General features: G+C 48.0%; 1 protein-coding gene across 1 annotated transcript in view; it reads right to left on the bottom strand.

The window, feature by feature from the left end:
- Positions 1–8,604: 8,604 nt before the first annotated feature.
- The window catches only part of MORN1 (MORN repeat containing 1), a 226,750-nt gene continuing 222,312 nt past the window's right edge, over positions 8,605–13,042 (bottom strand). Inside the window, exon 14 of the mRNA XM_019511542.1 lies at positions 8,605–9,695. Coding sequence (XP_019367087.1) covers positions 9,568–9,695 — 128 coding nt within the window. The 3' untranslated portion in view covers positions 8,605–9,567. The remainder of the gene's footprint in view (positions 9,696–13,042) is intronic.

Genomic DNA, 13,042 nt, shown 5'->3' with positions numbered 1-13,042 from the left:
GGCTAGCTGGTGTGCAGTGTGCCTCAGAACGGGGGCGCCACATGCCTCCATGCAGGGGCCCCACAGCACACTGAGAGTCTCCACATTTATCCAGGTGCATGCCACTTTGACATGCTTTGCACCACTTTTTTGTTCTGGGGTTTTGGGGGTTTTTTTGCTACCAGGAAATCCCAAGAGTAAATTTTGCCCTGACGCTGCAAATTAGTAGCACCACACATAGTTTAACGTGCAATGCACGTGGCTTGTGGCACCACAAACCACACGTGCTTGCATGTCTGCATCCAGCCTGGGGGGGCACTCTCAGGCTGGCAGGGTTCTCCAGGGGAATAGTCTCAGCCTGGGTCTCCAGGGAAGGCTGACAGGCTGGCAGGGGTCTCTGGCGGTGGGGGGGAGGGGAAGGAGGTCAACCTAGCAGGGGTCTCCAGTGGGGCAGGCTCAGCCTAGAAGGGGTTTCCGGGGGCCAGGCTAAGCCTGGCTGGGGATGCTGTCCCAGGAGCCTGTGGCTACTATGCCATGAACACTCCCTCCCCTCCCCTCAGTAGTGGTGGAGAGGGCACCATGTTTACAACATGATCACAGACTCTCCATCCCCCACATTAGGGTGCCTGAGCAGCTGCCCAACCCCAGGCCCACAGCATACCTCCAAAACCACGCACACTCTGGATAGTTTTCAATCAACAATATTTCCCTCCCCAACGACATACTGTCTCCCATCCTCCCACCCCAATCCCAACATCCAGCATCAATAAAACACCTTCTTCCACATGCAACTATTTACAGAGTGTTGTTACTGTAGTGTCAGGGGGAAGGATGGGCTGGAGGTGCCTATGGGGTGGAGCCTGGGGAGAGGCACCCAACACCCTCTGTCCTCTGGTAGCACCACCATGGATGTGGATGCCATGGCAAGGTCAGTGGGCTGGGGGCTTTGCCAAGGGTGAGGGTGGGCACTGTCCAGCTTGCTCCCCCTCCTCCTGCATGGGGCTGGGACGAGCAAGGCCCACAGGTGGAGCTGGCCCAGTGATGGGCATTTCCCACTCAGGGACTGCATGGTGAGTGGGTGAGCAGTGGGTGGCAGCCCAGGTAGGTGGCCAAACTGGCAGGGACTCAGCTCAGGAGCAAGGGCAGGAAGCACTAGCTGCTCCACCTCCTCCCAGACCTACTGGGGGGCTTGGTGTAGGACGTTGGGTGGCTGTGAGAGGGAAGATGGGGCTGGGAGCTGGGCAGCTGCCAGGGGTCAGGCAGGGCCAGGGCCATGTCAGGGGCTGGACAACAGGTGGCACAAAGGTGACTGCCAGAGCCATGATAGTGTCTAGCATCTAGTGGTCCTCCTCTGTGGCCTCCACTGCCTGGGCCACCATTGCAGCCTGCTGCTCCTGGGCCTCCATCATCTTCTCAAGAAGAGTGAGGTGCCTTTCCTTGATAGTGAGGAGGCAGTCATCTCCGTTGTATGTGGCCTGCACCCCAAATGTGCCCCAGCTCAGGGTCTCCTGGTTACACCACAACAAGCTGTTCGAGCACAATGAAGGATGCCTGATCCACTATGCCCATGGTGGCCTGGGTGCAGCTCAGAACCTGCTGTGGGGCCCTGAGATTCAACAGTGCCCCAGGCAAGCCCATGCTTCCCTGCAACATGTGCCACTGCCTGTAGAGGTACCTCTGCCTATGCTAGTCCCTGGGTCCACTGCTGAGGAGATTGCTGCTGCCATTGATGAGTTTTTCTGCATGTGACAGGCCCTTGGATGCCTAGCCAGGAGGGCTCACTGCACTGCCTATAGGTGAGGCCATCCCTGGCCTGTCCTCCTTGCTGCAGGTGTGTGCCCGGAGATGCTGAGGCAGGTGCCGGCCTGGAATGCCCATGCCAAAGGCTGAGGCTGAAGTCAGGAAGCATACCAATTCCTGCCGCTGCTGGCCCAAGGGGCTCTCCTCTGGAGAGTGCTCATCAGCCTGCCTGTGCTGGAGTACATGTATCACCCATGGCCTAGGTCCCTGGGAGCCAGGATGCAGTCCAGCTCCCGCATGCAGGACATGCTCCTGAAGGCAACCCCGGACTGGAGGTTATGGTACATGATGTGGACCCACTGAGCCCACAAAGCCTTCACCTTTACGCGGCACTGCTGCCTGGACCAATTGTGGCCGTAATCCTGCAAGTGGGTTGCATATCCTAATAAATATAGTTGTTCGCCCGGGTGGCCCGGCCAAACTGTCTCTGGACTTCAGCCTTGCCCCAGACTGCTATGAGGTCAGCGGCCTCATCTGCTGCCCAGTTTGGGCCCAGGGACGTTCTTCCTGGGGTCAGGGATACTGCCATCACAGGTACTGGTTCCAGCAGGAACTCCAGGTGCTGTTGGTCCCTGACGCGTGCCCACAGCCGAGAGGCACATTGCCTGAAGGCCAGACAGCTGCAGGTACAGACCCTGGGGGCTGGCCAGGGGCCTGCAGTGCTGCTGCAGCCAGCATGTGCCCACAGGATAGGGGCATGATGTCCAGGGGCCAAGGACCAGCTGGCACAGAACCTGGAGATCATGTCAGGGGCCTGAGGGACTGCTGCAGTGCAGGGGCATGGTGCCCAGGGGCCAGGGAGCAGCTGGCACAGGCCTGGGGGTCAGGCAGCAGCTGGCATAAGGAGTTCAGCCAGGGGTCTGGAGGCCAGCCAGGGACAGCTGAAGTCCCTGACACATGGCTGGAGGGACTCCCAGCCATGTTGCTCTGCCCCAGGCAAGAGGTTGGCCACCTGACCAGAAGCAAAATAGCTCCTGGTCAGTTTCTACACATGCACTACTGAGCAATAGCTAATGTGGACTAAATCTAGAAAACCGCACATTAGCTTATTTTACTGTGCAGTAGCTGTTGCTCAGGGTTAGACATTGATGCTTTACTGCACAGTAGATTAGTCTACTGCGCAGTAAAGCATCTTATGTAGACATACCCAGAGAGAGATAAAAATGTGCTTGATTGCAATGTCTGATTTATGTTCTGTTTGGGACATAGCAGTACATCATCTAGTTGATATGAAATACTGTATGACTCTGTTGGTTACTCCTACAGAAAATAACAGCTGGCTTGTATATTTATATATAACAAAACAAGAGAGAGATGGCATTTAAAAGCTCTTGCTTTGCATAGTACTCCAAGGTAGGCATAGCCATGAAAAAAATAACGTTAATAATTTAAAATAATTTTCTCACGGGTTAAAGAGAAGACCTATTAGAAGACTCAGTACAAAGTATGAAGTGCTGAGTAAGAGGGTCACGAAGGGAGAGGTGCATTGGAGAGGTCAACAGAAGACTCCAGCAATGGTGCCATTGTGAGGGGTTTTGCTTCTTCAACCATGGTCCACACTTCAGGGACAGAGGCAGTGGCTTGTTGGGAAGGGATGTCCTCCACCTCACCCTGACAGGCAAGAAGCTCTTCTCAGCCAGGATGGCTGACCTACTTGACAGGGCTTTAAACTAGGGTTGCTGGGGGAACAGGCAGTCAATAAACAGTTCTATCCCAGCTCATAACAACCACAGTTTTAACAGGTTAGGTAGCCCAAGGAAACCCACTCCAAAAACAGCCCAAGGAAAGGTCACGTCCCAACATGCAGGGAAGCCTAGGGCTTCCCATGGCAGGCTCAGCTTCCTATGCACACACACCAGGAATTTGGGAAACAAACAGGAGGAACTGGCATTCTTCCTGAGTGACAATCATTATGATCTTGTAGGGATAATGGAGACCTGGTGGGACTGCACCTACGACTGGTCTGTAGGTATAGAAGGCTATACCTTGTACAGGAGAGACTGTGTTGGGTAGAAGGGTGGGAGTGTAGCTCTCTATGTGAAGGAGCAGTACACTTCCCTTCAAACCAAGTTTAGCAACCCAGGAGAGAGCCTTGAGACCCTCTGGGTTAAAATACGGGGGGAGCATGGGGAAGGGAATATAACTGTAGGAGTCTATACAGACCACCCAACCAAGAGAAAGAGCTGGATCAAGAATTCAATAGGGAACTGGCTGAAGCTGCATGCTCCCAATGCTTGGTCATCATGGGGGACTTCAACCTCCCTGATATCTCATGGGCAGGGAACATGCCCAAATCTGACAGGTCACGTAGCTTCCTCGTTTGCACTGATGAGCTCTACATTTGCAAGAGGTCCATGGGCTGACTAGGGGAGAGGTAATGCTGGATCTGGTTATGGCCAAAGGGGATGATCCGGTGAGCGAGCAAGCTGAAGATCGAGGGGAAGCTTGGTGACAGTGACCATGAGTTGATCACTTTCTCTGTCCAATGCAGACTTGCAGAAACTCAGGAGACTAATCAGCCAGGTGCTAAGAGACCATGGCTCTTTAGAAAAGGGAGTCCATGAGGAATGGTTGTTCTTTAAGAATGAAATCCTCAAAGCACAAGGGAAGTCCATTCCATCCCTCAGGAAATGCAGTCAGTGGCCTGGAAAGCCCCTTTGGCTCAATAGAGAACTTCTGGACCTCCTGAAACTAAAAAGAGAAGCTTACACCAGAAGGAAAATGGGACTCATCACTAAGGAGGATTACACAGCACTAGCCTGCACCTGCAGAGAGCAGACCAGAAAAGCCAAGGCAGAAACCAAACTCAGGCTAGCCACGGGAATCAAGGAAAACAAAAAGTCATTCTTCAGATATGTGGAAAGTCGGAGGAAAAACAAAGGCAACGCTGGACCCCTGCTAAATCAATTGGGGCGGCTGACATCTGACTCTCAGGAAAAGACCAATCTCCTAAATGATTACTTTGAGTAGGTCTTCCACCCGTCCAAAGAAGTCACTTTGTCAGATAGGACGCAAAGCATCCAGGGGGCAGGAGATGGGCCCACAATTGATGTGGATCAAGTAAGGGAACACCTCAAGAGGCTCAACATCCACAAGTCCATGGGCCCGGACAGAATGCACCCGAGTGTTGAAGGAGCTAGCAGACATCATAGCATGCCCTAGGGCAAAGATATGTGAGAACTTGTGGGACTTCGGAGAGGTACTGGAGGACTGGAAAAGAGCCAACATGGTCCCAGTCTTCAAGAAAGGGACATCCATTCCTGGACAGATCCTGGAGAAAATGATCAAGGGTTCCATTAGCAGCAGGCTAACGGAAGACAACTTTCTGAGTGCCAACCAACATGGCTTCATTGCTGGAATGTCTTGCCTGACCAACCTTGTCTCCTCCTATGACCAGGTGACACATTGCCTGGACAACAGGAATGAGGTTGATGTCATGTATATCTGGATTTTAAGAAGGCCTTTGACTTGGTCTTCCATGATGTCCTCATGGCTAAGCTGGAGAACTGAAGCCTCAACCATCTCATGGTCTGATGGCTGGGGAACTGGCTCTGGGGTTAGACCCAAAAAGTATTAGTTGATGGGAGCAAATCAACTTGGCACAACGTGACCAGTGGTGTCCCGCAGGGCTCAGTGCTTGGACCAGTACTCTTCAACATCTTTATAAATTATCTGGATTTGGGTGTTAGATGTGGAAAGGCAAAATTTAAGGGACATGGTACTCTTCAGCCTGGAGAAGAGAAGGCTCAGGGGGAATTTGGTGGCAGCTCATAAGTATATAAGGGGTGTGTGCACCAGGATATGGGAGAACAGTTGTTCACCAGGACTCCCTAAGGGATAACTAGGTCTAACAGCCACAAACTTCTGGAAGGCCGATTTACACTGGACATAAGGAAAAACTTCTTTACAGTCCGAGGGTCCAGGGTCTGGAACAGACCCCCTCCAGAGGTGGTGCAAGTACCTAAGGCATTTGGATGCATATCTTGCTGAGATCATTTGGCCCCAGAAGACTTCCTGCCTATGGCAAGGGGGCTGGACTTGATGATCTCACAAGGTCCCTTCCAATCCCTAATGTCTATGAAAGCTATGAAATTTAGGTTATATGGCTAGTGCTTGTAACAGTTAACTGACTGAGTGTTAGGATACCTGGTTTGTATTCTCAAACTGTACTATGACATTCTGGCCAAGTGTCACTGCTCCATACATGTTTCTACATTTAAAACATGAGGCTACCATATGCTTACTTTATAGGGATGCTACTAGGGGTGTGCGAAGCAGGCCCTATTCGAATTGGATACGGATTCGGCTCAAATCAGGGACGGTGATTCGATTTATTGATTCGGGTCACTGTCCCTGATTCGATTCGGCTGAATCCAAATCTGAAGATTTGATGCTGATTCAGAGAATCAGCGATTCGGACACAGACACAGTTCTTAAAGTTTTTTCTACATACCTTGAGGTACCAGCGTGATTTGTGAATGCTGTGATGCTGGGGCAGATGGAGCGTCCCACAGGAGTGCGTGGGGGGCGGGGTTCCTCCATGTGCTCAACAGTGAACCTGGAAATGGACAAGAAGTATTTCCAGTCCACTTTCGGGTCAGCCGGGGAGTGTGCTGGACCCCTCCCCCCCGCGCCTCCCTGGCTCGGCAGTTGGCCGCAGGGGGACCCAGGAGGCACCAGTCACTGAGCCAGCAGTGCAGGGGGGTCCCCCTGCACGCTCCCTGGTGGACCCGGAAGTGGACCAGAAGTGCTTTTGGTCCACTTCCGGGTCTGCTGCCAAACGTGCTGGGGAGCCCCCTGCACTTCTGTGGCACACTCCATGCACCCCAGCACCGCAGCACTCACGAGCCACCTGCTACCTAGAGGAATGTAGAAAAAACAGTTAAAGCTGTGTCTATGTCCAAATCGCCGAATGTTTCCGAATCTCTCTGAATCAATTTGTAGGGTTCCAATTCAATTCAGAGAGATTAAAGCATTCTCTGATTCAATTTGGATTAGGAGATTCAGCCACCGAATTGAGCTGACTCTCCACTGAATCGAATCAGTGACCAAAGCTTTGCACAGCCCTAGATGCTACACCCTGGCCAAGTTTACACATGCTAATTGTGCAGTTGTTACTGCACAGTCATTACTGCACAGCCATTTTGTAATTGTATAAACAAGTGCTAAATGACTGTGGAGTAACCCAAATTACTGCACAGTAGAGCTGACTCTCAGCTTTTCTGTGACACTGACTAAGCAGTAGCCCAAAACTACTGTGCCATAGCATTGTGCCATGGTTGCTGCCATACAACGCGTCTCAGTCAGCGTCTCATGTTGACGTGGCTACATAGAATCATAGAAAGAAGGACTGGAAGTGACCTATAAGATCATTAAATCCGGTCCCCTGCCATGGGCAGGATGTAATTGGGTTCAAATGAGCTCATCGAAGTATTTATCCAGCCTCCTCTTAAGACCACCAGAGATGGCGATTGCACCACCTCTGCTGGAAGTGTGTTCCAGATTCTAGTTACCCATACAGAAAAGTTTTTCCTTGTGTCCTGCCAAAACTTTTCCTTGACTAACTTGTGTCCATTGATCCATGTCTTCCCTTAAAAGTTGTCTACCCAAGTCCTGGTGTTCTCCCTTGACATATTTGTAGGTGGCTATCAAGTTGCCCCTTTTGCTCAGGCTGAACAGTCCTAGATGCTGAAGTCTCTCCTCATAGGTCCTGTTCACTAATGGTTCACAGTGGTCTAATGGTCCACTGTGTTTCACTATGGTTCACTATGTTTAGTGAACTAAGCATAATTCACTAATGGTCTAAGATTTATAAATTAGGGCAAGAAGGAACCATTGTGATCATATAATTTAAACTACTCTGTAATTTAGGTGACAATTTTCAGCCAGTAATTTTTGCATCAAACACTAGCACTTTTGGATGGCTTAGTGACTCTCTCTCATGAAGCTACCCAGTCTCAATCTCTTTCACAAAGCTACCTGGTTGAGACTTGATACAACTTCATGAGATGCATTGACTGAGGTTTTTTGGAGGAAAAATGTGAGAAAGTTGCTAAGTTGTATTACCTGTAATAATTAGTATTATTGTCGCAAAATAATATAAAAAACTGTAGCAAAGCAAGGATGAGAAATATGAAGTTTTGGACTTCAAACGTAAAGTCCCAAAATGGACAACGGTGAAAGAACTGAGTCATGAAGTCCTGACATGTCCCAAAGTGGAAAAAAATCAAGTCGTTAGAGGCTACCGAGATCCCTTGCAGCACATATTTACTGCCTCATCTGTGTTTCCAAGGTGATGTCTATCCAATACAGACTCCTCAGGGTGAGCTTGCCTATCTTGTTTTGAGTTAGATATAGGGCTTCATCTGGCTCCCTGAGAAGTTAATAGGAGCTTTACCATTGACTTCGATGAGAGTGATTAAGATAGGGCCACCAGGATGATCTTGACTTAGTGTTGTGATTGGAATCTGAACCTATCTGTAAGGATTCATTTTGTCCATCTATTTTCAGAAGTTGCCAGGCTCCCTTGTGCACACGAAGGCAACAGTTTAAACTGTGGAAACCAACAGAGGATCTCTGGCTTATTCTTCAGGTGAAATAATGAAAGTCTTTGAGACAGGGAATATATGAACATTCCAGTATTTGGCAGCATATAAAGCCAGTAGATAGTTGTTCCTTATCAAGGCTCTATGCAGTCTGTAGTCAGTCACTGCACTTAGTACAGATATCAGCTAGGGATTCAATCTTGATAAATAATTTTTGCAAAGCTGAACTGATGCCTGGAAATTAAGCATTCTGTATCAAGGAATAGATGCATCAAAAAACTCATCCTATTTTCCTTTTTAATATACATGCCCCCATCATACTTTTTCCAGTTAAAGTTTCATTTTCAATACTGAAAAGCCCTAGTCAAATATTAATTATATTGATTTTCTAGAGATGCTCTTCAAATCTTTTTCTGTTTTGATTGTCCCTTTTCTGATCAGAATGCAGTCCTTTTCCCTTTGCTTGCCAACTTTCAGGTGTTCTACAACTGAATCTTGATTGTTTAGTTGGCGTGAAAACACTTGTATGTTCAGTGGCAACTGTCATCAAACCCAAACATGTTCCAACCACATGAACTCAGCATTTCTCTACCATTGTTTAGCTTCATTTATGGACTATTTGGCAATGGCCTTTCTGGAATAATTAATCTAACTTTGATCCTCCTTCACTGAAGACAGAAGCCAGTTTCAGGAGACAAGACAGCTGCCTGGTTGTCATCTTTTAGGCAGTGAGTGTCTTTCATGTGAATTAGATGAACAAGACTTTTTATCCACAAAACAATATATTCATAAATGTGTTATAAGAGAGGTGATCACCATGGTCATAAAAGTTAATTTGCTATGTATGATTTTACCCATTAGCTGTTCAGATGGTTCACCAGTTTTTATGGCATCATTATCTGATCAAACTGTGGCCTGAATTTTCAGTTTATTTTAATAGAATTTTGTTAAAAATACATACAACTTATATAATGATGAAAAATAGGATTCATCAAAGACATTTCTCTCCATCTCATAAATACGGATGTATCATCTAAAATGTGACTAGGTAGGACACTTTGTGAAATGGATTTCTGTTGGTCAATTATTTCTTTGCTGTTAGTATACCCCTTTTTTCAAAACCTACATCATCTGAGGCCCAAGGGATCAGTCCAACTCCTATTGTACTCAGTGGTAAAACCTCCACAAACTACAGTGTGCATTGGACACAGCCTGTGAATTCCTGAACGTTTATGTTCCTTCTTTACTTGCTGGTCGCTTTCTTGTTTTTGATTTTCTCTGGCAAAACCCTTAAGAGTTTGAAGGCTGGTGGGAGAGTCTGGCCCAAAAATGGGGGCATGGTTACTTCATGGACCATAAGCACATACTTGCCTGAAAGAGATAAGGGAAATGTGGGAATTAAACATTGTAAATAAATACATAAATAAATAAAACACAGGGAATAATGGTAGAACTGTTACTGTACCTAAATTACTCTGATATCACATGCATTAATTTGTATATATGAAATATAATGTGCAATGCACATGAAAGATCAGAAGCAAAAACAAATGTTTCTGCTTGTTTTCTATTCTTGTTAAAGCAAAAATATGAGATGATTTCAGCATTTAATGGAGAGTATGACAATCTGTGCTGACATTTAACGGAACTGTCAATTAGCATGTATAGTAATCTCCCAAAAGAGTATGGAGTTAAAATAGCAAAACCACCACTATCACCACAAAGGTAATTTAGTTGATTATTTATGATAATATACACTCATAATATTTTACATTCCTATAGAATCATAGATTTCATAGATGTTAAGGCTGAAAAAGATCAACAAGTCCAGCCCCTGCCCCAGGGGCAGGAAGTCACCTAGGGTCAAAGGATCCCAGCAAGATAAGCATCCAAATGTTCCTTGAAAGTGTTCAGAGTAGGTGCCTGCACCATTTCTGGAAGGAATCTGTTCCAGGTCTTGGGCACTTGGACAGTAATTTTTTTCTTATGTCCAGCCTGAAACAGTCTTGGAGGAGTTTATGACCATTGGTCCTTGTTTTACCTTGGGGCGCTGTGGTGAACAGATGTTCTCCCAGATCATGATGTACATCCCTTATGTACTTACGGCCTCCCACCAGGTCACCCCTGAGCCTGTGCTTTTCCAGGCTGAAGAGTCCCATGGCTCTCAGCCTCTCATCATAAGGCCTTTTCTCTTGTCCTCTGATCATGCGTGTGGCTCTCCTCTGGACTCTCTCAAGCTTCTTGACATCTTTCTTGAATTGAGGAGCCCAGAATTGGATGCACTACTCCAGCTGTGGCCTCACCAAGGCCAAGTACAATGGGAGGATGACATCCTGAGATTTACCTGAGAAGCATCTATGGATGCAAGCCAGAGTTTGGTTTGCTTTACCAGCTGTGACATCGCAGTGGTGGCGCATGTTCACCTTGGTCAATCGTGACCCCCAAGACTCTTTCAGCAGTGGTGCTAGCAAGCGTAGCACTGACAAGCCTATAAGCATGATGCAGGTTTTTTCCCCCCGAGGTGGAGTACCTTACATTTATCGGTATTGAATGTCATCAGGTTTGTATCCACCCACTTGCTAAGTTTATCCAAGTCAGCTTGGATCACTAGCCTGTCCTCAGGTGTGGACACTATGCCCCAAAGTTTAAGTGTTATCAGCAAACTTAGCCAGTCAGCTTCTGACACCAATGTCCACATCCTTGATAAAGATGTTAAAGAGAACCAGTCCGAGGTCAGAGCCTTGGGGGACACCACTGGTCATGGAGTGCCATAATGATTCACTACCATCAACCACTACTCTCTGGGTCTGACCTCAGAGCCAATTTCCCAGCCATCGGACTGTGGTGTAGCCAGGGCCACAGTTGGCCAATTTTTCCATGGGGAGGTCATGGGACACCAGATCAAAGGATTTTTTAAAGTCCAGATATACGACATCAATCTCTTCTCCCTTGCCCAGGTGGTATGTTACCTGGTCATAGAAGGAGATGAGATTGGTCAGGCAAAACCTACCCATGACAAACCCATGCTGGCTATCCGCCCCAGATGTTGCCCTCAGCCAGCTTATCCAGTAGGGTCTCTTTGATAACTTTCTCCAGAATCTTACCAGGGATTGAAGTCAAGCTGATTGGCCTGTAATTCCCGGGATCTACTTTCTGCCCTTTCTTGAAGATGAGTACCACATTGGCCTTCTTCCAGTCTTCAGGTACCTCACCTGGGTGCCATGAGTTTAAATATTTTTGTCAATGGTTGGGCTGTGACACCTGCCAGCTCCTTGAGTATTCTAGGGTGTAATCTGTCAGGACCAGCTGACTTGAAGGTGTCCAGCATCTCAAGTTGATCCTTTACTAGATCAACACTGATGCTGGGTATAAATACACCCTCACCCAGGCTGTCCCACATCTTGCTAGGCAGGGCAGACCCATTGGACTGATGAAAGACCAAAGCAAAGTACTCATTAAGTAGATTGGCCTTTTCCTGGGTGTCGGGTATCAGCTGCCCTGTTTGGTTCAGTAGGGGTCCAATCTTACTCTTGCTTTTTTTTCCAACTCCCTACATATCTAAAAAGGACATTTTGTTGTTCTTGATATGTGAAGCCAGGTGGAGCTCGGTTGCAGCCTTGGCTTTCCTAATCTGCTCCCTGCAGGTATGGACCAGTGCTGAGTACTCCTCCTTGATGGTAATTCCAGCCTTCCATCGTCTATAAGTCTTTCTTTTGAAGTGTAGGAGGTCCTCTAGTTCCCTGCTGAGCCAAGGGGGTTGCTTTGCCCTTTTGCTACCCTTCCTCCAAGATGGGATGGCCATCCCTTAAGCTGTCAGGATTGCTCCTTTGAGGAGCAACCACTCCTCTTGGACTCCTCTTCCTGTTGAGTCATGGTCCCATAGGGCCTCGACAATGAGCCTCCTGAGCTTGTCAAAGTCAGCTTTCCTGAAGTCAAGGACTTCTGTATTGCTGAGCAACTTGCCAGCTTTGCGATGGATAGTAAAGGTGAACAGCTCATGGTCCCTATCACCCAGTTTCCCATCAATTCTTAGGTCACTGACTAGGTCATTGCCTTTGGCCAGTGTCAGCTCCAGCAACGCTTTACTTCTTGTTGGCCCATAGACTTCGTGAGTCAGAGCTCGTTTATGCATGTAAGGAAGCTTTGCAACCCATCGGATTTGGCCAGATGCTCTTCCCATGAGATGTCCAGGTAGTTAAAGTTTCCCATGACAACCATGCATCGAGCACATGCAGCCTCAGCCAGTTCCCTGGCGAATTCCTGGTCCAGCTCTTGTTTCTGGTTAGGATGTCTGTAGTAGACTCCTACCATTATGTCCCCCATGCCACATTCCCCATGTATTTTAAACCAGAGAGACTCCAGACATCCTTCCTGGGTGCCAATGTCAATTTGCAGGGATGTGTAGCTGTCCTTGACATAGAGAGCTACACACCCACCCCTTTTATCTGCACGATCTTGCCTGTACAGGGTATAGCCATCTATACCTGTGGCCCAGTCATAGGTGGGGTCCAACCAGGTCTCTGTTATCCCTATGATGTTGTAGTCATTCTTGTTTAGCAGGAGGACCAGTTCCTCCTGTTTATTCCCCAAGCTTCTGGCATTTGTGTATGGGCAGGCAACTGTCCCCTTGGGGGTGCTCGTCTTGCCTACAGTTCATTCCAGGGCTGGGGCAGGGGTGCGTTCCCTTAAGTGCCTTGACCTGCTGGCTTTGCAAGGGT

The sequence above is a fragment of the Gavialis gangeticus genome, unplaced genomic scaffold (genome assembly GCF_001723915.1).
Source record: "Gavialis gangeticus isolate Ggan-Ray unplaced genomic scaffold, GavGan_comp1, whole genome shotgun sequence".
Classification (NCBI taxonomy): domain Eukaryota; kingdom Metazoa; phylum Chordata; order Crocodylia; family Gavialidae; genus Gavialis; species Gavialis gangeticus.
This window is presented reverse-complemented; position numbering and strand designations above follow the sequence as displayed.